A 24,053-nucleotide genomic window follows, 5' to 3' on the forward strand; every position below is an offset into this window, starting at 1 on the left:
CGCCTGCCAGTGACCGAGATGGCGGCCCCGGCGGCGGCGCCCGGCACGGCGGGTGAGTACGGGCCGCGCGGCGGGGCAGGGCCGGGCCGTGGCCCGCCGGGGAGCGCGGCCGGAGGTCTCCACCTCGGCTGGGGGCTGCCCGCCACGAGAGGGGAGGCCCGAGGCAGAGACCGCGGCAGTCCCGCAGCCCTGCGGCCCGATTGCCCGCAGCTCGCCGGAGCGTTACCCAGCGGCTTAGGAGGGAGAGGAAATTAGAAAAAGGCACACAAAAGGCGCAACAAACACGTGTCGGCAGCTCAGCGCACCGGCGGGGCTTCCCCCGCAGCTGCGGGACAGGCTCGGGCTGGCAGCGCCGCGGAGCATCCCCCGGAGCCGGGCCGGGGCTGCCCACCGGCCGTGGATGCGCTTGGGGTGGCTGCTGGTTCATAATCCGCGTAAAGGTTTAGCGTCTGCTACCAAATTTTGGCCTTTAGGAGGTTTTCCAGACTCCTTCCAGCCGAGATAGCAGCCTTCACTCAGCCGATTCTTTCATATTGCTTCGCTCCTATGCCTACTGCATCAAAGTGTTCTGATCCGCAGAAGTTCGTGGCACACTTCGTTTTGTCCCACACGTCCACCTGTTCTATTTTCAAAAGCTGTGATCCATTACAGTTCTGCCTATTTGTCCGTTGGGGAGCTTTCCTCTGGCAGGATAACAGAGGCTGTTGTTGATAAGGAAAAGCCCGACAAATCCCCTTTAAAAATGCCATTACATAAAGCACGAGAAGTTTGTCTTAGATGATACCATCTACCCAGAAGATAGAGAAGAAAGAAAAACCCATAGAGAGGAGTGGAGAGTGTTTTAGTTACACATTCTACACTGAGATTTCACAAGAAATCTTGTGCCACCGAAGAGTTTCCTTAAGTTAGGCTTACCAGTCTTAAAAGTTACCAAGAAAGTAGCAGAGACCATAAGCACCTATCCATCTTCTGAGGCGGCTACCAACGTGTAGATATTTTCATGTTTTCTCAGGAAAGGAAGCTACTAAGGACTGCTTCTTTAAAATCCTATCATTTCCCCCAGCAATTGTAGAATAAGCTTCCTAGATGAACACAGCTCACACACAATGGAACACAATGGAATAGTAGCACATGAGCTCTATGAAACGCTTTAAGTTGCTTAGAAATGCAGGTTTCTGTGTAAACAAACTGTTACTCAACAGCTGCTGTACTGCATTTATCTACAGGGCTTGCTCAGATATAGTAAAATTTGAATACCCTACCAAGCAAACTAAATTTATTTTCCAAGAAGCCTGCCTAATACAGGCATACATAGAAATAGCTACATGGTACTGGTTTTGTGAAAGAGATGTTTTGTTCTTTAGAGAAGTAGTTTATATTTCCTTTTACTCAAGCTTATTGAAAAAAATTATATAATATTCTTCTTAACCATGACCTTTCCAACAAACACCTTGCCAGCATTTTTTGTCTGATGAGAGGATTAAGATATTAGTGCTTCTAGCCTGGGTCACCAAACAAATCGATATTGGTGCTGCAGGTGGAAGCAAGAAAGCAAACCTTTGTCCTCTAATCTTCACATTACAGCTCTGTTTACGTCTTGATCTGTTAGAGCCCTACCCGAATTAGGCACTGGAAGCCACAGCAATCACTCAGACCAGCCTGCTCCAGGCAGAGACACAACCCTGAGAAGGTGTGGGCTGGCAGGGTTTCTATCCCCCTGTGGCTGGGACTGGCCAGGAGCGGAGCCAGGGGCCACGGGGGTTTGGCCAAAATGCAACTCCTTGGATTGGGCTGGCCAAAGAGAGTGTCCTGCACTTAGAGCTGTGGGAGCAGGGTTTGCTTTGGGTTGGTTGGGCTCACATCTGTGATAATGTGTGTGTCTGAACACTAAATAGTGCACTTTGTGTCTCTGGAGTGCTCATGAGTGAAGACTGGGGGGAAGATTCTTCAGGAGCTGCGGAGAGCTCCTGTTTTCCTTTCACAGCAGAGTGAGGCAGCTCACTGCCCTTTTTCTAGACATGGCTCATGCTACACGTGTTCATCATAAAACTTTCATGGGGCTTGTGAGAACAGCAAAAGACACAATCTGTGAACTGCCTTTCCTAGGTAAGGGCTGTGCTGTGCTTGGGGTGGGTGTTGGAACTCAGTCTGAATGGCCTTCAGGTGCTGAGTCTGCTTTGGGGAACTCCCAGAGAACTCCTTCCCATGGGCACAGTGTTCATCAAATATCTCCAAATGGCAAACACTGGTCTAAGAATGTTTTTTACTTAGATTTACTATAAACTACGAATACAACACCTTTATTTATAATCTAGAATTAAGAGGAAAAGCTGCACTTTTGTCTCTGAGTCAGTGTATATCAGCAGAAATTGATTTGTTAAAAGGTCCTATAAAAGCACAAGCCTTTTAAATTTTATTTTGGGCCATTTTCTTTCTGTGGTTTTTCTGACATTTCAGTATTATTTTTAAATGGAGGTAGTTATACAATCCTGGCTACCATAATAATCAATGTCATGATGATGAATGACAGCTGTCACTTCTGCAGTGAATTCTTTCATAGATTTGCTGCAAAAATTTCTGTTCAAGACATTGTGCCATAACGTGTCATCTCTCTGCGGAAGCTGGAGGGACCCTTCCACCTTTCAGAATTACGGCTTTTGTTACATTTTCCACTTTGATCCAGACTCTCTACATGCTGTGTCTTTCTGTGGCATGCCTTACCTGAAGCAGAAAAAGTAAAGCAGTCCTTTAATTCCCAAACACTCTTTTTTCTTTTTAACCAAGTAAGGGAAAATGAACACAGCAAATACTTTTCAGATTACAATACCTTAACTTGAAACACTATCAGCCCCTATGGAAACGGTAAGGTAGACTAAACTAGCTTTATAATTCTTTTGATCATATTTCTTTTGATAATTGTTTCTCAGCTCACCAAAATAAAATTAAAACAAAAATAAAGTGTTCTTTCACTTGTGGAGCATCTTGTTTTATCAGTCTTAATCTCGTAAGTAAGCCAAAGGTCTGACTCTTGCAAGTGTGCCAAAGCAATTCCCTACTCCCCTTCTCCCTCTTTGTTGCTCAGGTTTCATTTTGAGCAATGACTCTCTTTTGAAACAGTCCAGTGTGCAAGTCCTCAATGTGCTGGAGAAAGTAGGAAAGAGTCAGATATTTTTTATTGTAAAACTCAGCGAGTAAGGTTTAAACAAAAAGTAATTTCACCTCCAAGAGGCACAGTTGTCAATGGATGACAAACTCTTAGGTTCAAGTTTAATCCTGTTTGTGATTCAGTGCAGAGCAGACCTCTCTCTGAGTCTTGTCATTTAGGAAGGGAAGCAGAGACTGTGTGAAATCAGCTCCTGATTCTTCACTGCCAGGCTCAAATGAGCTTTTGACCGCTCCTGAGTTGATAATACTTAGCACATACACAGCACTATTTCAGAGGATCTCACTTTACAGATACTAATAATTTTACTTCACAGTCTCCCTCTGGAGCAGATATTCATATTCCTACCTACAATCTGGGGTTACTGAGGCAGAGAATGTTTAGCTGGCCCAAATTCTGACAAGTCTTTTGTCACAGGCAGATACTGAAGCCAAGAAGTGTGTCTGCCAGCTCCCTTGGTGTAATTATTCCGTGCTCTCAGTGGGTCTCAAAGCAATTGACAGTATCACTTGGTGCACCTTTGGAAGGCCATACATCAGCAAATGTGCCCATGTTGCAAATTATCAGGCAGACATCAGCTCCTCATGAGTAGGAAGACCGTATGGTTCTGCTGATATCAAAACAATCAGCTCAAATCAAAGCCATTTTCTCCAAGGCAGCTGCTTTTTTTGGTTATCTGTTCCCCCATGTTTCTATTCTCGGTGACAGATCAGGCTTCTGTTCTTGAGGAATTCACTTCTGGCAGCAAGAAATGTTCACACTCCCCATCATTTTTCGTAGAGTAATCTGTGTTGGGAATTTTCAGTAAATAACATGAAGGCATCAGTGATTGAACACTTTAGGGAAAATAGTTTCATTAGTTTGATTTATTTTTCTCCCTAAAGACAGCAGCTTCTGAAATACATTTTTCTTTCCAACTGTCTATAGGTTCTATAATTACCTGATCTTTCTTTTTGCTAGTTGTTCTATAAGCTTCATAGGTAATGTATCATGCTGTATAATTTTTTATTAAAATTCAACACTGCTATCTCATACTGATGGTTAAGTGATCTGAAATCCTTGGGTTTCAGAGGAGAGCCTGAGCCATAGTATTTTTACCTATATAAATACACTGGCTGCATAAGACATTGTTATTCAAGAGATGATCTGGTAAAGAAAAGGGTGAATGGACCCTTGCCAAGTTCTGCTGTCCAGAGGGGTGTTTCAAACACTTGTTGATACTCAGATTGAGCTACAAGACTTGCTCTTTGCTCAAGGCACATCCAAACTGGAACAAGTTGTGGGGTGATGTGGATGCATTTTCCAATTCGAGAAGGATATCAGACACACATGGCAACCCAGGCACGGAACTCACTCAGTCGAGTAAAATAGAGATATTCTAAGGTGGGTTGCAGAGCTCTCCCCACAGCTGTGGGGTAACCATTTGCTGGGTTTGTCATGCAGGACTTCCAGACAGTTGGCTTGCTGTTAGCACTGCATTATTTGGTGAACCCTCTCCTGGGTTTCACTCTAGCCCAACGATTTGGAAATATTTTTCAGGCTGAATGCAACATGATGACACTTGAACACCACATCCAGCCCTTTCCAAGTTTCACAAACTGCCCTAGGCTTGAAAACCCTGAGGAAAATGGAGTGTGCTGGGAAAGTGGAAGGGGTAAACTGGCTGCATTGGGAGCATGTGGTGTCTGATTAGAGCAGCCACAGCTTCAGGCATCTCTGTCTGCAGCTGAATATTTGACACCCTCCAACATGTCCCAGCAAAGCAGCCCCACTTCATTTCTGTCCTGCAGAGTGTAACATGTCAAGTGACTAATTGCCTGGGCAGACAGAAGAGAGATAAGAACAGGGAGGACAGAAGGAAGCTGATATTCCGGTGTGGAATAGCAGTGCACAAAACTAGAATGGGTCCAGAGTGTGGAGGGTTCCTGTATCAGGGTAGGGATGGAGTTGGGAATTGCAGGAGTCCCTGGAACAGAGCAGTCTGGCTGGGGAGCACACAAAGACCTTGCAGGGTCAGGAGTGAGTGGATGCACAGCTCTGCAGATTTGCAGGCTGCCTCCAGTATTTATTAAATTGCTGCAGCCTCGGTGTGTGAAGCTGTTTCCTGAGTGCTTGGAAGACCTCTGTGATGCATGTGAGGTGTTTAGTTGGGATGACAGAATTCTTGCAGTTTTATTTTGATAGATTCTGCATTTAAAAGAAAGCACACAAATCACATCTTCTCTGTTTCCAGTGCCAGTCCAGGTGCAGAAATTGAGCAAGGTTGGTTTCTCATCCTAGCCTGTCTTTGCTGTTGGCTTCAGTTACCCCAATAGTAAGATATCCTAACCTATCTGGGGTTAGCTGTGTTTGGAATTTTTGGGTCTAAATTAAAACCCTTTTAAAACATTGGAAAATTAAACATTCTCCTTGTTCTGTGTATCCAGATTGGCACAGGAAAGACTTGCCTTCTTGCTTTCTCTGTGTGAAATGTCTACAGTCTACCACTGCTGGTACCCTAAATTAGGGATGTGAGAAAAACTGCGTCTGGGCTGGTCAGTGTGTTCAAATTTTGGAGAAGCCCTGAACATGTATGATGATGAAGCAGTGCTTTGTGCACCACTGATTATTTTCACAAGCTCTTACGTTGTCCATTGTAACAACTTTTGAATTTCTCTAAACAGGGAATATTCTCTCTTTCCAACCAGCACCCATGGTGTGTTTCCTGCTTCCTAGCACTGAGGGACTCCGGGGTGGTGTTCCTAAGCATGCAGATGATATGCTGTGAACTTTAGGGAATGGCATGTTTTGCATTCAGTATCACATTTCAGTTTGCTGCCAGAGCCAGAATGTCCCTGAGGGCAGTGCAGAAATCCTGCCTTCTGCCCAGCTCAGTCCCCTGCCCTCCAGCCACCCACCCCTGCTGGATGCTTTTGAAATCCAGATCCAGAGAGAAATTCAGGCTCTTAGTTTTGTTTGAACAAGTGAGAGCACGGTGCCTAAGTCTTTCAGTAGATAACTAATCTTGTAGTGGACTAAAAAGAAGGATCGTGGATTTATCTTAGTCCTTTTATTGTTAGTGACCGTTTTCTCCTTAAAATCATCTTGTCTTGCCTTCCTTTATACTGGAGTCACTCTCAATTTAAAGGCAAGATGCTAAGGCTATAAACTGCTGTGTGCAAACACACAAAAGTACTTTTTCCTCCTTTCCACTCCCAGGCCTTTGCTGGAGCTCTTTGTCAGCTTCACTCCAGTAACTTTGTCTGATCTTCTCTTTGCAGTTGCTAATTGGCCTGGCAGGGATATGAAGTGACTGAAAATAACTTTATTCCCTCATTGTGTGCACATTGAAAGGGTCACAGAACAGAAAAGTAGGGCAGAGTCCAGAGTGGTGGCTCATGACAACCAGCCTAGCAGCCAAAAAATGGCACTTGCAGGTGCTGGTTGTGGTTCTGCGGGCAGGTCTTTGATGACCAGCACTCTGAATTTTGAATGCCTGCTCTTTCCCCCCCAGAATGCAGGTGCAGGATTGCCTGCAGGAGAGGAAATACTGAAATCTAACTGCAGAGTGGGACAGAGTGGCTTTCTGAGTAAGCTTTTGGATGCCTTTTGTTTTCCTTGAAATTATGCAGCATTGTCAGAGCTGTGCTGAAGGTGTCTGCCACACGGATGGGATCTCCAGAATCCTTCTTTGAAGAAGGCAGTGTTGTATAAACCAAGGTAGTAAATCCCAGCTGGCAAAGGCCAGTCCTGTTGTATCTAGGTGATGTGTGGGTGGTTTGGGTTGATTTGCATATCTAGCTGCTTCCTTGTTTATTTGGGTTTAGGAGAAGGATATGTCCAAGCCCTGAGCTTCCGTGTGATATTAAAAAATAGAACCAGGAATTTTTAACTAACAGAAAGACTTTCCCAAGACAATCATAGCATAATCTTGTAGCATCATGTTGTGTTTATATGTAACAGAGTCCTCTGGAGCAATGTACACAGATCCTTTGTTACGACCAGAAAAGACATTTTGTTGAAGGAGAACAAATTTGTGCCATGGCAAGTAGAAGAGGGTGAGCTAGAAGAAGAATGTGAGTTCCAGAGCTGCTTCCTACCTCAATTCTGTTAGAGTCCCACTTTTGCTGAAAAAAGGTGTAGATCCATGGTCATCTGGAAATGTTTTTAGGAGTGCTGGCCTACTTACTGGTGTTCAGATCCATGCTCAGCCCAGCAAGTACAGCCTTGTCAAAGATTGGATGTGATGTTCAGCAAATGGAAGAATTGTTGTTGTTGGCTCCATTAGAGATTAGCTGGACAAAGCTCCTGGTAGATAAGAGTAACAAGACAAATAGCTGAGGGTGACAGCTTGCTCCAACACCTGGTGGAATACAGGCTTTGTCAGCCTTTTTTTGGAGGCTTGCCCAAAAGCCTGTCAGGACTACAATCATACTCTTATTCTGCATTGCAGGCAACTTAATTCATCTGTGCATGCCAGACTTTGGGGAGAGTTAAGGTAACTTGACTTCTGAGTTTTGGGGTAGGTTGATGCACTATTAGAAGGACTTTCATCTCCCTAGTTCTCCTTCTTTTAAGGACCAGTCCTGTAATTTGAATTTTGTGAATTTCATCACTTTCTTGTTCTAAAGGAAGCAATGTGGGAGACTTGATTGCTTCCCCTTCTGTTTCTACAGATGGTGATGTGGTAAATGTAGCCAAGCTCTTCTCTACCTAGGAGACGTTCTCCCCTGAGGAGCAGTCCCCTTTTGCTGGACATGCTTACAGAACTGCACAGCCATGGACCTCAAGGAGAAGTGTCAGGTAGGTTTGCTGATAACAGTCACACCCAGCTTAAGTGTTGAGTCCTTTTAAATGTCTCTATTATTTTAGGTACCATTATTGTGTAGTGGTATAATCCATGGTTAGTATCGAAGTTAAGTGTTGTGTCACCTTCACATCCCTGTGTCAGCAGGGAAATCCTTTGCAGGGTGGGACTGAGGCACCACAGTGGAGCAGCACAGGTGGGGTGTCTTCTGTCACACCTGCAGTGTCTCTCTTTTGAGCTCTAAGCTGGGGCTCTGTTCCCATGGACACTCAGCTCGGCTTTACTTGAAAGGCTGAATTCACAGAAAGATTTTTTTACATAAACCAGGGCAATGGAATAATCTGAGTCCAGTTTTTCTGATGGTAACTTGGGATCTCAGCCAGCTCTGGTGAGAGAACACTCTTTGCTTTTCTCTCTGATGTCCCTTTCCCCAGCACACCGTGAGCTTTTGTCTGTTGGCTGTCTCTGTTTTCTCTGTGCATCCTTTCCTTGCTGTTTGTTTGCAGCAGCGAGAAATGGTTTTGTTCACTAGTGCAAAGTACCTGTTAGGGACTCACCTAGACTAAAAGATACTACAGCAGTGTAAGTGACTTTTAAAGGTTAACATCAGCTGTGGCACTTGCTTACTCAACTGCTTCTTTGCTGGGTTTCTGCTCTGAGCTGTGCTAGACCAGGAAGGCCTGGGCTCACTCCTGCCCAAACCTCTTGGTTTCAGAGTGCTCAGAGGATGTGTTTGATTTATGTTGTTTTATATCAAATTGCTTTATTACCATGGAGTTAACATTCCAATGAGAATAATTATCTACTTGTTCTCTTATTAGTGACATCATGGGCTAATCTGGTATTGATCATTTTAGGAGATGATGCAATTACCACTGTGTGGAGGGGTGTTTTCTGTGTAGGGTCTGAGGGCACCAAAGAGAGCAGGGCATAGTGGTGACACTTTCACTGTAGGTCACTATCTTTGGCTCACCTTTCTCATATGACATTCTCTGCTGTACAGTGCAACAAGATCATATCAAATTGCTGGACAGGCAGCAGCGTGGACAGTATTGTAATAGATCTTTAAAAGGCCTATTAGGAAAGTGTCCTGACAAGGAGGTTACAGGGGGAATCACGGTGTTCTCAAGACCTAACCTCCTCTCCTGGCTTCCTGAAATGTTTTCTCCCTCCTTTCTGAATGGGAATTAAAAATGAAGGCAAGAGATCACCACAATTTTTAAAATAGGAATTAAAAAACCCCACAGATACATAAAGCTGCATTTTACAACTTATTTTGTTTGGATTCTGAGGAAAGACCATGATTTTATTCTTGTTAGCATCCCAAAGCAGGGGGCTTGGAACTAGATGATCTTTAAGATCCCTTTCAGTCCAAACCATTCTGTAATTATTACTTGGTGCTAAGGAGTTTGTTCCTTTTTTTTTTTTTTTTTTTTTTTTTTTTTTTTTTGTCATTAATACTGCAGATCCTCTTTCCACCCCTTTTAAGGTGGAATCCATCTTCCTTCCCAAAGTGAAAAACTTGGACACGTATACACTGATAAGGGAACAAATTATCCTGCTTTGTAACCTCAGCAGTAAATTCGATCTGCTGGGTTTATTTTAAAATGCTAAAAATAAAATGAACCCACGTGAAGACATCAGTCCCAAATCTGGCTGAAAGAAATCTCTTAAAAATACATGTGTGATGGAGATTTAGCACTCCTGGAGCAGGAGACGTGCTCAGAGCACTGCTGCAGCACAGACATCTGTCACTCAGATGAGACTTGTCCTCTGGCTCCAGTTGGCTAATAGGTTCCCTTGTCAGGAATGGCTGAGGATCAGAGTTTGTCAGGTGTAATGCAGGCTGCCTTCCAGCAGCAGTTTTTGCCAGGAGTCAGACACCACAGAGAGAGGCAGAGAGTATTTTAGGAGCAGAGCCAAAGCCTTCTTAAATTAAATGTGCTGATATCTTGTTCTTTCCCCTCCTCCTCTGACTTTTTAATTTTCTGTGTATTTCTGAATTTAATCCTTGTGAAAGGTGCCAGAATCTCTGTCCCAAGACCACTCAGCACATACAGAGAGAGCAGCACTGATTGCCACAGGACAGTGTGACGCTCCTGAGTTGCATTAGACGGAGGCTGGGTTTGCAGCCACACAGCTAACAAAAATTCTTGACATCATCCATTGCACAGTTACCCATAACAACTGAGCTGTATTGTCCCTGTGTAATTGCTGCAGCCTGGATACAGCACCATGTCTCCTGGCCAGAGCCTGGAAACGTGTTCAGGGAGCCTGTGCTGTGCTCCACATCGCTCCAGCTCCTGCACTGTTGGTCCTTGTTCCAGATTGCCTAACAAGAGCTACAGTCCTACCTTTGGACTGAAAAGTAGCCCAAATCCTTTGCCACTTCTCATCCTGCCAGTGTCTGTGTGTCTGGTTTTATTCCCTGCTGTTCCCTGAAAGCTCAGTTCTTCTTCCAAGGGCTTTTTCACAAACTGATCCTTTTTCCACAGGCGTCTCTCATTTATGCTGCAGATTTTGTATCGGTCAGTCCCTTCCTGTATACTTAGCCCTCTATTTCACGTCCCAGTTTTGTCTTCAGATCCCAAGGTTTTGTCTTCTGCTCTTTCATTCTATTATTTAATACACAAATATCACAATGCGCAACATATCCAGATGCAATTTCTGATACCAGTTGATATCAGAGGGAAGCTACAGATTATTACCTTACACAAAACGCTTTAGAGCAAGATCTTTCAGCAGCGGGGTAAACAAGAAGAAGCAATCTGATCCAATTCGTTTTGCGTCCATGACCAAAGCTGGAGATTTTGAGATTGGGACCTCTAACTGTGTGAAGCACAAGGATTGTTCCTGGTATTGCACGAGCAAGTTGTTTTATTCACTTCCATTCGAGTTTCCAGAATGTACAAAGCCATGGGAAACATACCAGCAAGCACTGTAATAATGAAGGGGTCTTACAAGTATGTTGTGTGAGTGTTTATCCACTCTTACCAGTCTTGTTGTTGATCTTTTCTTTTTTCTCTCCTGTTTTCTTTGTGTTGAAAGGAGTAGATGAGTAGTTCCTTAGCAAGTAGGAAAGAAAAATTGTGCCGTTAGGACATTTTCTTGTTTTCTGCAGTTTCAAATTGTTGTCTAGGAAACAAAATGCCCGGCAGAAGGATAAAGGATGTTTTGCCTCTTTCTCTCTTCTGCTTTCTCCTGTAGTTACATTAAACAAATACAGAGTGTCAGCTTCCCTTCTGCTTTGGCTCTGGGAACCAACACATGAGATTACACACCGATATGTACCTCAGTGCCAACACACAGGTGACAACCAGACCCTATGTTGGGTTTATTGTGAATATTGACGCCACTTAATCTCTGCCCTTCTGACTTAAAACACAGAATATGGGCTGTGCCTAATGAGGCATTTGAACCTCAGGAAAGGAGAGAAAAGGAAGTGAAGAGCTTGTCCAGGCAGGGTAGGTGAGTCCTGACACCAGTACATGGTCTTCAGAGCTGCCCGAAGTGTGCTAAGACTGGAAGCCTTGGCAGTGCCTGTCCTGTTTGGTACCAGGCAGTTGTAATCCTTGGCAAGCTATTGAGGTGGTGCTTGGCTGGGCCAGTTCTTTACCCCTTTCTGTGTGGAATGAAAGCAGTTGTTTTAGTGATTGCTCTGCAGAACTAGGAAGCCCCAGACAGAATTAGGACAGCACTGAAGTAGGAGCTAAATAAAAACTCACTTATAAAGGTGTATCCCTCCAACAGTGAGAAGGAAATACTCCTGCAAAAGATGAGAACGAGAGAGAAGGCTCATTCCTTCTTCACCTTTTTATCCCCTTGTTTTGTCCTACCCAGCCCTTCCCTGTCTACACTTTTTGCCTCCTGTGTGCCATGCCCAGGTAAATGTGGAGCCCCAGTCATGGCTATGGTGACTTTATATTCACCTTTTAGTTCAGTCTGTATGGCTCAGGATGAGTATGGGATGCCAAGAGGGGCTTTTGCTGCATTCTTTATCAATAAGAGAAGAGGGAGGATATACTTCAGACAGGACCTGTAACCATCTCAACTTGTTTAAATAGCAAATACTTATATTTTCGAATTGAGCTTGAATCCAAAGCTGTGGAGTCATCTGTGGGGCAGTTAGTATTCCAGGGTCTCTTGGTCTAAATTTAGTCTTTTTCCATGCCTACTGTGGTGTTCCTTCCCCTGTAGTATGTTTTGTAGCACTTTGTCCTACCTAATTTGCCATCTGCTTTTGCACAGACCCCTGTCTGTCAGCATCATTCCTTCCTGTGCATGCATATGCAGCTCTGCAGGCAGTGAGCCCAGGGATCCTCACTGTGCCGGTTCCATCTGATGAATGAACCATTCTCACAGACATCTGGTGCTATCCTGGGCAAACTTTCTTCCCTCTCTGCTTTTTTTCTCCCCCTCTTTCCATCCCTCATCCTCCCTCATCCCCCCACCCCCATCAGCCGCCTCCTTGCTGGATCTGCAGCGTGACTGGAAACAGGCTGAATTAATCAGCAGACTGGTGCTTCACTCTGCTGCTTCTGTCTCATTCTCTGCGGTGCTGGGCTCTGCACAGTCTTGCTCCCTCTCCCTCTTTGCTCTTTCATTTTTTGGAGAGCAGCAGCAGTGCAAGTTGCTGGGGAAGTGGTGCAGGAATTTAGCCCAGATGCTCTTCAAACAGGCCGATCTCTGGATCCCCCACCAAGGCAAATGTCGCAAAGTAAGTTCCTCTCCCTTAACATTTAATTTCAAAATGGCTTTCCCTGTCTCTCTCCCCAGTCTGCATCCTGCCTGATGTGATGGGGCATGAAGGTTTTGGGGGAAGGAGGTTATGGCAGGACATGAAACAGAGAGTGATGATTTTAGCTAGGGAATAGCTTGTTTTTGGTGGTGACAGGGTAAAGAAACTGTTTTAAACTGCAGTTTTAACCCCAGGACCAATAGGAAGATCCACACAGGATTTTAGCTGCTGACTCCTGCTTTGCTGCCCCTCTGCCTCATGGCTTAAATTTGTCTGTTGCTTCTATGGGCTTTGATCTGTAACTGTTGAACCTCTTTATCCCTGTGGGATCTGTCCAGCAGCACACCTGCCAGGCTGGATCATCGTTTTAGCCCCCAAAGTCTTCAGCTGAAGAAGCAGGCATGGGAAGGAAACTATCAAGGGGATGAAAGATGTGCTGAAGTTCTGTGGTTTTCTGAGCATTGCTGGCCTCTGGGAGGGGATTAGCATTCCGTGGAGGGAGCTCTGCACTGGCATAAAGCACTGCTGCGTGTTGAAGCCAGGATAAATACAGACCCCTAACTGCTCTCTGAACTTGGAGGAGTATTGCAACTGTCTAAATTACAATAATTAAAGCTTAATAATTGTGTAGTGCTTCAAAGTGCTGCATAAACCCTGTCTCATCCTGCCAGCAGCCTGGTGGGACAGGTAACTATGGTTGGGGATTTGCTGCTCCAAATAGGACTGAAGGGACCGACTGAAGAATATACAATTCCAGATTGGGCTGTTTCCTGGGGAGCAGCTGCCTCTTTCTCTCTTGCTGGGCTGCTGCTGGGGAGAAGCAAAGTGCTGGGCTTTGCATTACCTGTGTAGAAATGTTGATCGTGCCTGTTGGCATCTTTGCTCCGTGCTTTATGGAGAGCATTAAATGTGGATGTTGTTGCATGGATTGAAATGGACCCTGTGCACAGCAAAGTGCAGCAGTGATTCAGCCTGGCGAGCTCTGCTTTGGCCACATCTCAGAGCTCTGCGCTCCTGCAGCTCTGTCTTTTTGCAGAGGCAATCTGCAGGCCCTGTTAGTGAGCCTCAAAGCATCCCCAGTGGAGTCCCTGCAGGCACCCAGTTACCCAGCTGGGGGGGTTCTTTTGTCCAGGGGCAGCGGGAGGTCTGGGCTGCCTTTCATCCCGGGCTGCATAGTGGAGGGAGGAGACAGTTGCTGCCTATTGCTCTGTCCATTAACTTGGGCACTGCTGTGCTGAAGACTCCGCTTGTTTCACTTGATTTGAGACCACCAGCAGCTAAGCTGAGGCTGCCAAGCTCACGTCAGGTGCATTCAGACCAAATTTAATAGCTGTGTTCCTTGTGCCTTCTGGTGCTTTCCCCAGCATGTCCAGGTTTAAAGGCAGTGGTTCCCACAAGAGCTGTGGTCTGCTTGGTGGAGCTGCCTGAATTGTGCAGGTATCAACATAGATTTCTTTTTCCTGAGCTTTCCAGTAGCATTCAGGTGGGCTAGTGATTGTTACAGTCTTCACAATTACAACAGTTGGTGGGGAGTTGGTAGCCCCATCATAGAATGAGAAACTAAGGCACAGAGGAGTATCCGATTTTCCCACTGTCATGCAGAAACCAGTGCAGAAGGAATTAGAGAATCCAGCTGTGGTGACAGTCCAGAGTTTTAATCAAAAGTTCATCCCATGGAGTAGGAATGTGTTGGGGAGATGATTGCTGTAGCCTGGGTCACTAGAGAAACATTCTTGCCTGGGCCTGGGGATCTGATCTCTTAGGAAAAGTAGCCAGGAGAGCCCCAAGAAAGACAGAAAGCAAGACTGGGACCAAGGATGGGGTAATAAAGAGAAGTTTCTGCCCAGACTGATGGATTGGCCCTGCTGGTTCCATCTGTGTCACCCTGGAGCAGGGATGAGCCATTTCAGGCAGTCTGAGCACTAAATCAGCAGCTGCAGGTGTAGAGGAGCTGTAGTGTCCTGATGGGTAATTTGCTTTAGAACAAGAATAAATCCCTCTTTAGCACTAGGCTGCTGTATGAAATGCTACCCCAAGAAATCGTGTGCTGTCATGTGTTTGATCTGTCATCCTCTCTGATCAGACCCAAAACCCCCACTTTGTGCCATATTGTGACTTATCCTAAACAAGAATCCCACTTACAGTAATAAATGCAAATATATTTGGTGGAGTTACTCCTTATTGTGTGTTTTTGAACCTGTGAATAATGCTTACTTTTCAGGAGGTGTAAATCCCTGCCTGCAAGGTGTCATTGTTAAATTAAAAACTGCCTTCTTTTTCTGCTAAGGAATGCAAAATAGCTCTCAGGAAGAAAGGAAGAACATTCTGCTGCCCAGTTTCCCACCTCCAGCTGTTCAGATCTGAAAAGCAATTGAGTAGAGGTGTTCTAAAAGGAGCCTAGTGAGTGTAGCCTGAAAGGAGGGAAACAGTCTGACAACTGCCTTGCAGGGGCTTTCCACTGCTCTGAATCAGAGGGGTGGATCTGCAGTCTATGAGAATTGAAACTTGTAGCAAATGTTTTGTATTCTGTTCACTTATTTGTTTAAACAGTCTTTGTAAAGGCAGTCACACTCAAGTGTACAGCAGTCTTGGTGAGAATCCCTTATTCTGCAGGAGACTGAATCCACAGAGGATGGAGGATGATTCAACCCACTTTGCTCTTGGAAAGCAAGGAATATATTTATGTTCCTGTATTATTAAAAAAATATTTGGCACATATTATATCAACATTTACTGGTACAACAAATAAACATGCTACTATGGATGTGTAATGGCTGTGAGAAAATATAAGAGGAGTTTAATATACTAATATTTTGTGTCCATTTCTCTGTGCACATTCTGGGCTCTGCTTTGTTCCTCTGGAAGGAAGCTGCAGGACCTCTGTCTTTCTTCTCTCAGGTTGCTACCTGAGAGTGTGAGATAGCTGATAAACTTTTAAGGTAATTTGAAACAGTTCTATATGTAAAAGAACAAGATGGGAATTTTAGGAAGAGAACTCAGTGGTGAATTTGTGTGAGGATGTAGGTGGGCTGCAGGAAGCAGACATGGGTAGGTGGTGTTGCTCGGGAACAACTTCTGGTTGTGGGAGGAAAAATCAGAAAATAACCACAGTTTTCCTACCTATCAGCCTGAAAATGCTCCTGCAACCCCCGAGGAAGGCAAGGAGAACCTATTTCCCATGAGCCAGGCAAGGCTATGAATTTAAACAAGGTCCTGGCTATTTGACAACTTATTTACCCGTGTCAAACTATGGAGGGTCAACTGAAAGGACAAGGCAAAGAAAAGTCTACAGATTCTGTGACTCCTCATCTCCTGCCTCTGAGCTGCTTCTTGTTTCCTTCCTGAAGAGCCAAACCAGCTCCTAATCATGGGCATTTGCAAGATCTGTCTCAGGTTCCCTTTCCCTAATGTTTTCAGGCAAGCTAAGCAGTAATTTAACATGTAGAATATTTACTACAAGTGGAGAAATTCACACATCCTTTCATGTTCCCTTCCACTCCACACCTCAGCACATTCATTGCCTCTAGAAAATAAAATCACATGCACAAAGGAAATACCTTGCACTGTTTTTCCCCTAACAGCCATCCCAAAGATCACAACTCTTGCGAGCCCTGATGCCATCCCAAAGCAGGAGGGTGCAATCATCCCCTTTTCACCTGGCTCCAGCCATGCCTCACACTGAGGCTGGGATGGCCAGGGCAGGGCTCAGCTCCAGAGGAGTAAAGTGCACTTAGAGGCTCCTGTGCTCTCCAGGGCAAAGGAGGGAGCAACTGCTCATTTTGTCCTTAGGACTTTTTGCCTTTAGGCACAGGCAAAAGGAAAGTATAGCCTTTTAAAATACCTCCTGATACCCATCAGGCGTTTGCTTTCACTGTAACCTGGAATTTACTGCCTGCTCTTTCTTTGTTGCTCTTCAGAGGAAACGCTGTGCTGAGGCAGCTGGGTAGAAAGGTGTCTTGCTGTTTCTGTTTGGGCCAGAAAATTAGAGGCTTTCTCTTTGAGGTAACTTTCCAAAGCAAAGATGTGAATGCTGAGGTTTTTTATTAATGAACTGACACCTCCTGTGAATGGCTTCTTCACCCTGGGGTGCTCACTTCCTGGTTTGTGGCAGGAAGAGCACTTGCAGCTGATGAAAGGCTAGAAAGATCCCTCTGGGACAGCTTCAGAGCGCCTGGGTTTGCCAAAGGTTTACTTAAGGGCATTTGAAAAATGCCTCATTAGCAGTTGATGACTTAGCAGGGCAGCTTTAGTTGCGAAAACCTGGAGCTGCCCCTTGCCAGGAGCTCAGGGTGGCTCTTCTTGCCTGTCCCTTTCATTTGGGTCCCAGGCTTTTTCCCTTGATGCTCACCCACAGCAGGTTACCCGAGTTTGCCTCTGCCTCCTTTGCCAAATACTCCATGATCTAAGTGTCAGGATGGGTGTTTAACAATCCCTGCCCTTCCTGCCCTTCCCCAGCCCTGCCACAATGCACTTGTCCTTTGTCACCTGCTGCATTCCACGTTCCTTTGAGGACACTGTGCCAAACCGGTAACTCCTGTGTAAAGTCTGGAGCAGGTGTGCAAGTGTTTCAGGAACTTTTTTTGATTACCTCTGGATTTGCTGCCTTTTTGTGCTCGCTGCCTGCTGTGCTGGGGCAGTTTCTCTTTCCAGGCACTGTGTTACTGTAGTAGATGTTGGCATTAAGTGCGCGTTTCTTCTCATTTCTTCTGTAGCTCCTGCTGTGTCCACTAGAACCAGCTTGGTGTCTAAGCAGACTTTGCTTTTCAGTCCCTGTTATTTTGCTGCCTTTCATTCTGTGTGTTTTATTTATCTGTCTGCTTTCCCCATGCTGGAGAGGATTTATATTTCTGTGGGTGCCTTGCTCTGCCCCAGACAGGCAGCAGTCAGACAAGAGAGAGAAGCCTGATTGTCCCTTGCTCAGTGTTGTTCTCAGACACTCCTGCTTGCAGCACTCTGTGGTGCTGCAGCACGGCTGGTGCCAGCTCCACTGCCATCTTCTCCTCTGGGAGTCTTTGAGACACTCCTGTGTTTAGTCCTGTGCTGATGTTACCTGGGCTGCTTCCAAGAACAACACAGAGCTGCTTCCTCTATTCCTAAAACTTGACACAGAGAATGAAAGCTGCAGCAGGATTATTTTTAGTTCTATAAAAGTGCAGCTAAAGCAGCTTTGCTGGACTCTGCCTGGACAGAATTTGCTGTTTCAGGTTGTCCCTGATAGGTGGGGAGAGTGTGTGTGTGTGTGTGGTAGATGGAATTTGGAAGAGAATTTATGTTCTATTCCTCAACACCGTGTCGCAGTTTTGGACTGGACCATCAATGCAAATGAGTCTGAAGTCCAAGATCAGTTTCCAGTAAATGTTCATCACAAACTCATGCAGTTAAGGAACAGGAAGAACAGATCGGAGCCAAGCTGCGCTTGCAGAGCTGGGTGTGTGCAAGCAGCTCTTGAGGAGCAGAACTGCTGCAGTTTGAGACCACGGTGGGTTTGGCAGGGCTGGAAAGAGCTACAAGAGCAGGAAGAGCTGCAGCTCCTGCCTGAGCTCTGGGCTGTGTCACACTGCTGGGGACAGGAGGGACAAACTTCCTGCCTGTTTGTGTTCAGTAGTTCTGTGCTCTGGGCACAGTATGACACACATGAACATTTCCAACATGCAGGATATCCTGTGTGCTGTACTTGCTCAATGTGTTTGCATTAAAACGTGAAATGCCCATGAGAACTTTTATTTAGTAGTTCTCTGCTGCAGGCCTCTCTTGGACACCTCCCTGCTCTTCCCTGCTGATTTGCTGTCAGTGATCTGGTGCCCACAGTACCTCACTGCAATCTGTGCTTTGAAAGAAAGTGCTCATGCTCCTGGCCCAGAAATGCAAGTGTTTACCCCACTTTGCTGTTACCAGCATGTTATGGCAGTGTTTTCCATATGGCACGCTCCTGAGATGTGTCCTTTGGGACTGCTGCCTCTTTGCTGAGCACTGAGGGAGTGGTGCTGTGGACTCTGTGCTTCCTGCAAGTCCAAATGTCTCCCTTGCAGTTCATCACTTAAAACTCCAGTGCTTGCTCTTGTAAAAGGAGGAGTTGATGGTGGGGTCATGTCTGGTCCTGAACTGATCCACAGCCTAGCGTTTAAATCTGGGAGCTTCTGCATCAAAGTAGTCACAGAGGCAGGACTCACAAACAACAATCTGTAGGAAGCAGTTGTGGAAATTGGACCGCTCTTGTTTTGAATTGCAGATATTCTACTACTTAGTTTTTACTATTGTTAGCAAAATTCATCCTGTATCATTAAAATTCTACCATAACTATGTTCTGTTGTCTCTCCAAGGTGATACCAGCTCAAGCCTGCATAACCTCTGTTTGTATTGTCCTCAGCCTCTGCTGAGTAGATCTTGTTTCACAGAAATGACTTGGTGTTGTGCTTTGATAAAGTATTTATCAGCACAGTCAGGACCAGTTTGTTTACCTGATACTACCTAAGTGCTTTAATTCCAGCCAGCAGTCTGAAGTTCACAGAAGGGAAGATGATTTCAGGAAAATGAAGAATCAGGCTGGTGATGATGAGTGCAGGGCATTCACGGTCACATGCTCTGTCAGCCACCAGGAAAAAGTCTAGAAGGAAAACAGGGAAGCACTAACCAGTTTATTTTTCTGGCACCTCAGGATGAGATGACCTCAAGTTTGGGCCTTACCACAAAGAAAGCCCTCACAATCCTGAGAGACCAGTTGTCAGCACTGCTGGAGGGGCACCAGAAGGAACGGAAAAAAGGGACTTCATGGAAGGTGAGGCACCAAACAGCACAAGTTGGGCACTTGGTCTCCCTTTCTCAAAGCAAAGATGAGGGCTAAACAGAAGTTGGCTGCATTCCCCCCTCAGAGTGTCCAGGTGTAGAACTGCTAAAGTCCTTGGGAGCAAAGCAAGGAATCTACCTAAGGGTGAGTTTCTGTCAGCACTTCTCTCCTGGATGCCAGAGCTCTGTGGGAAGATGCCTCTTGCCATCTGAAGGATCTCAGGACTTCAAGAGCCACTAAGGGCAGTGAGCTTAGAGGGTCCATCTCAGGTGGAGATGAAGAGCTGTGAAGCTCAACAGTCTCCCCTTGTCCACTGTGTTTGCCTGGCATGTGTGTTGAATAGGAAGTGCCAGTGTTCATGCACAGTGCTTAAAAGTGTTCCTTGGTTGGTCAGTGACAATGGGACAGCCTGGCACAGAAGCCTTTTCATTCTTCCAATCAAGAGAGAAGCAGAGTGCTCACCCAGACTCACCAGCTGAATATCCATTGGTTCTGAAGGATTCACACAATGGATCTGGGATGCTCTGTGTCATGTTCAGGGGTTTTGCAAAGTTCTGTTCTCCCTGGAGCACCAGCTGCCCTCTTCACCCTTTCTCACTCTGCTTTTCCAATCGTCTGGCTCTGTATTCCATGAGTGCTGATTGTCTGCTGCTCTCCTTTTGCAGGAGGTGTGGAGGAGCAGTTTCCTGTACCATGGTAACCGCTGCTCCTGCTTCCACTGGCCTGGTGCGTCTCTGATGCTGCTGGCAGTGCTGCTGCTGCTGTGCTGCTATGGGAGCCAGCCACAGGGGAGGTGAGCAAAGCTTCCTGTGCTGCTTAACTGAGGCAAGGTGGTGGTTTTATATCATCTTAGTACTGTGTGTGATTGACATAAGTGTTGTCCCTCATTCTGTCTAGATATCTAGTTGTCAGCATACTCACACTGGTAATTTCCTATCAATCCCTTTCACAGAACTTCAGCCAACTTAATTCTATTTCTAATCGACCCAGAGAGTGTCCTATGGAGAGACTGAGGGTTTTGGTTTTTTTCTACAGGATTCCTAGGTCTTTAAAACTCCTAAGGCATTATCATAGTTAGGAAGTATTTTGAAACTGGAGAAATTAGTGGCTCATGGGAGAAGTTAGTGTGCTATACATGCCTTGACCATATTTGTAAAGTATTTTTTAATTCAGATAGGTCCTTTCAGACCTCTCTGGTGTCATTATCCTAAGGAAGAAGTGCAATCATGCATTTCTTTTTGAGCCACAAATCTGTGAGATGTGGGAATAAACAACCAGGCAGGTGTGTGTTTATCTCTGTGGGTGTCTGGCAGTGTATTCTGCTCGTTTACTCAAACCTCATCTGCATTCTGCTTCCTCCTGTTTTGCTGTGTGAAGCCAAGGTGCTGAGATAGTCAATGCACTGGCACTCTTCCTCCTGCTCCTCTTGGATCTCCTCATGATCGGGCGTCAAGAGAGGCTGAAGTGCAGAGAGGTGGAGAGGAGGCTTCAGACCATTGTTGATAAGATAAACGGTGAGGTCTCCTTCATCTGTCCCATTTGCACTTGTGTTTTCCTGCCATTGAATCTTTCCCAAACCTGATCACATGCATTCCTAACTAAGCTTCTAACCTTCTCCTGTGTTGCACAGAAACAGGCTGTGGGAAGTGTGTTCTCCTCATGCCTGTCCTGTAGAATAGTTATTTTGAGTTGTCATGTGGCCATGTGCTTCCAAGCTGTGTGTTACCAGGTGGGCGTCTGTTATGGCTGTGCTTTGGAGTAATTCAAATCCTCATATCCCTACAAAAATATCTGCCTTGCAGCAGATGATGAGGGGAGAACACATGGGGTTGTACCACAACATGGAGCAGAAGGAAATAAATTGCTGTGCGTGAGCATCGTCTCAGCGGGGGCTTTGGGGCCTGAGGGGGCAGTTCATTTCACTGGGGCAGTTTTAAGGACAGCCTGTAGCTTCTCTGTTGCACAGGTTTTTAAATGGCTGTTTAGTTGTTAGTACTGGGTGGAGAGAGAAGAGAAAAGACATCAAGGAGGAATAGAGAGATGATAAAAGATCATGGCAATGGGCTCAGCTTGGCATTGGGGGACTTATAACCACTACAGCAGGTAAATCCAGAATTGCTACCACTTCATTCTTTTGCCCTTTGTGCTTTCAGATACACTTGGCAAAGAGGTGAAATGGCCAGACTCCATGTACCCTGACCTTCACATGCCTTATGCCCCATCCTGGTCCCTTCACTGGGCCTACAGGGATGGGCATCTTGTCAACCTGCCCGTGAGCCTCTTGGTAGAAGGAGATGTTGTTGCTTTGAGGCCAGGCCAGGAGTCATTTGCTTCTCTGAGAGGGATTAAGGTAATTTGCTTGTCTAATTTCCCTGACCTATAACGATATATTTTCCAGGTTTTTCTTGCTAGTACTCTAATTCCCAGAGTACAGATTATTGGAGTGTTTGGTTCTTCTGAGCTTGAAATTCCAGTTCAGTCAAGGATGGTGCATAGTTAGCCAGGCTGCATCTTCTCCATGAACTCCCAAACCCAGTGGACAGGAGACACTAATGTTACAGAAAAGCACTGTATTTCCTCCTCTCTCAGGTCAAGGGGAAAATGTAATGTGCTGCTAAATATAAGTAGAGTGAATCTATCCAGTTGGATAACATGACATAAAAACCTCGTCCTTTATCCTGCTTTTTATGTGCAGAAATAAAGTCTGTCTGCTTTGACCTTCTCCTTACTACTGATTTATTATAAAAGAAGGTAATATAAAATACTGGGTGTAGAGGTAAATTAACTACTCACAAGATCTATACAAATGAAGAAGGTTGGAAAAAGTTTAAAGCTTGAAATTTGCCTTCGGTGGTTTTCATTGTAACTTTCACTCCAATTCTCATGAAATAACCAGATGTGCTTGAACACAGGCCTTTGAGCTCTCTGTCCTTTCTTCTAGGATGATGAGCACATAGTTCTGGAGCCTGGAGATCTATTTCCACCCTTCTCACCCCCACCCTCCCCAAGGGGAGAAGTGAAGAAGGGACCTCAGAATCCTCAGCTCTATCGTCTCTTCCGTGTGTTGAAGACCCCAATAATTGATAATGTCAGGTGGGTTAAGTGCAGGTCACAGTGCCTACCCAGCTGTCTGTGTCCTTGTTGCTGCCTTCCTGCTAAGCAGGTGAGGAGACCTGAGGAGTTTGCTTGGCAACACTGCAAATTTACCCTGGCAAGTGCCACACTCTTATTGTAGATGTTGGCTCCTCTTTTGACAGCCCTGCCTCATAGCGTAGGCTGAGCACAGTATTCTATAATCAGGTGTGCTAGGAGCTTTATATCCAAGGAAAGTGAAAGGTTAGATTCTTGGCTGCTGAAATTTCAGGCTGTTTTCTGTCTCTTAGGTGGTGCCTGGAAATGGCTCTGTCCCGGCCTGTGACAGCCCTGGATAATGAGAGGTTCACTGTACAGTCAGTGATGCTGAAATACGCTGTCCCTATCGTGCTGGTAGGTCTCATTCCAAGCCTTTGTCCTTGAGAATAGCCATGTTTTCTCAATAAATCTGAAGAATTTGCAGCCATCAACAGGAAGTTGTGGCCAGTCTCACTCATGCTGCTGACTCTGTGTGTATCTTGGGCCGTTCAGAGATGCTGAGCCACATAACCACGAGAGTGGAGGGAGGAACTGCAGCAGCAGATCAAAAAATATATTTTTCATACTTTCCCCGGGGCTGAGAATGTTACAAGGCACTGAAAACACCTTCCCTGCAAGTGCCAGTAGTTAAGTGACAGTGTCATCTCTGAATTGCAGGCTGGGTTCCTGATCATCAATGCCGTGCGCTTCATTTTCCAAGCTCCTGGAATTGCTTCCTGGCAGTACACTCTTCTTCAGCTGCAGGTAAAGGAGAGCTCTGAGCTTCACTACACCTCCTTCCTAGAGCACCACTGAGATGGATTCCCTCCCTCAGTGACTTAATTCATCCCGTGACAGCATCCTGTGCTTCCTGGATCTGGAAGCATGCTGGATCCAGGAGCATTCAGTGGAGGACAACAGAACTTCCCTGGCCATTCCTTACAGACTTAACCTTTAAATGTTTTCTCTCTCGTTAGCCATGTATGTGTTTATATCTATATATATGATATCCTTTGCCTTTAAACTCATTAGAGTTTACACCAAATTCAGCAGGAAAAACAGCTGCAAGTTGGTGTGATTGATTCATGGCCTCCTTCATTAAACCCCCCTAAAGTGTGCACTATTTGGCACTGCTTCCAGTCCCCTTCCTTCTTGCCCTGGCCTTTTATCCTTATCCTCTCACTTTGGTGGAAAAGATGTCACATGAGAGGTTCTGACAGCTTGTTGTCTCTGTGCTTGTTGGTGATCGCAGGTTGTCTTTTTCAGGTGAATGGTGTCTTACCCATCCTTCCGTTGCTCTTTCCCGTCCTGTGGATTCTTGCTACAGCCTTTGGAGAAGCCAGAGTGTTGGCCCAGATGAGCAAGGCCTCATCCACCTCACTGGTAGGTTTTTCTCCACATCAAACCATTGCAGACACAAGGGCAGGAGATGAAAAGGCTCTGTGAAGTGAGCACACTGAATTAAAGCCGA

At 45.5% G+C, this 24,053-nt stretch overlaps 1 protein-coding gene across 2 annotated transcripts in view; it reads left to right on the forward strand.

Moving 5' to 3' along the window:
• The window catches only part of TMEM94 (transmembrane protein 94), a 50,327-nt gene continuing 26,274 nt past the window's right edge, over positions 1 to 24,053 (forward strand). Inside the window, exons 1-10 of one of the 2 annotated variants that reach the window (XM_066200556.1) lie at positions 1 to 52; positions 7,819 to 7,945; positions 19,343 to 19,462; positions 20,137 to 20,264; positions 20,849 to 20,985; positions 21,625 to 21,821; positions 22,413 to 22,564; positions 22,855 to 22,957; positions 23,261 to 23,347; positions 23,849 to 23,965. In XM_066200556.1, the coding sequence (XP_066056653.1) occupies positions 7,922 to 7,945; positions 19,343 to 19,462; positions 20,137 to 20,264; positions 20,849 to 20,985; positions 21,625 to 21,821; positions 22,413 to 22,564; positions 22,855 to 22,957; positions 23,261 to 23,347; positions 23,849 to 23,965 (1,065 nt within the window). In that variant the 5' untranslated portion in view covers positions 1 to 52; positions 7,819 to 7,921. Of the gene's footprint in view, positions 53 to 7,818; positions 7,946 to 12,595; positions 12,667 to 19,342; positions 19,463 to 20,136; positions 20,265 to 20,848; positions 20,986 to 21,624; positions 21,822 to 22,412; positions 22,565 to 22,854; positions 22,958 to 23,260; positions 23,348 to 23,848; positions 23,966 to 24,053 lie in introns of those variants that run through there. The other variant, XM_066200555.1, reaches the window with a different exon arrangement.

This window comes from Chamaea fasciata, unplaced genomic scaffold (genome assembly GCF_029207755.1).
Source record: "Chamaea fasciata isolate MVZ Bird 193981 ecotype frontalis unplaced genomic scaffold, bChaFas1.0.hap1 SCAF_19, whole genome shotgun sequence".
Classification (NCBI taxonomy): domain Eukaryota; kingdom Metazoa; phylum Chordata; class Aves; order Passeriformes; family Sylviidae; genus Chamaea; species Chamaea fasciata.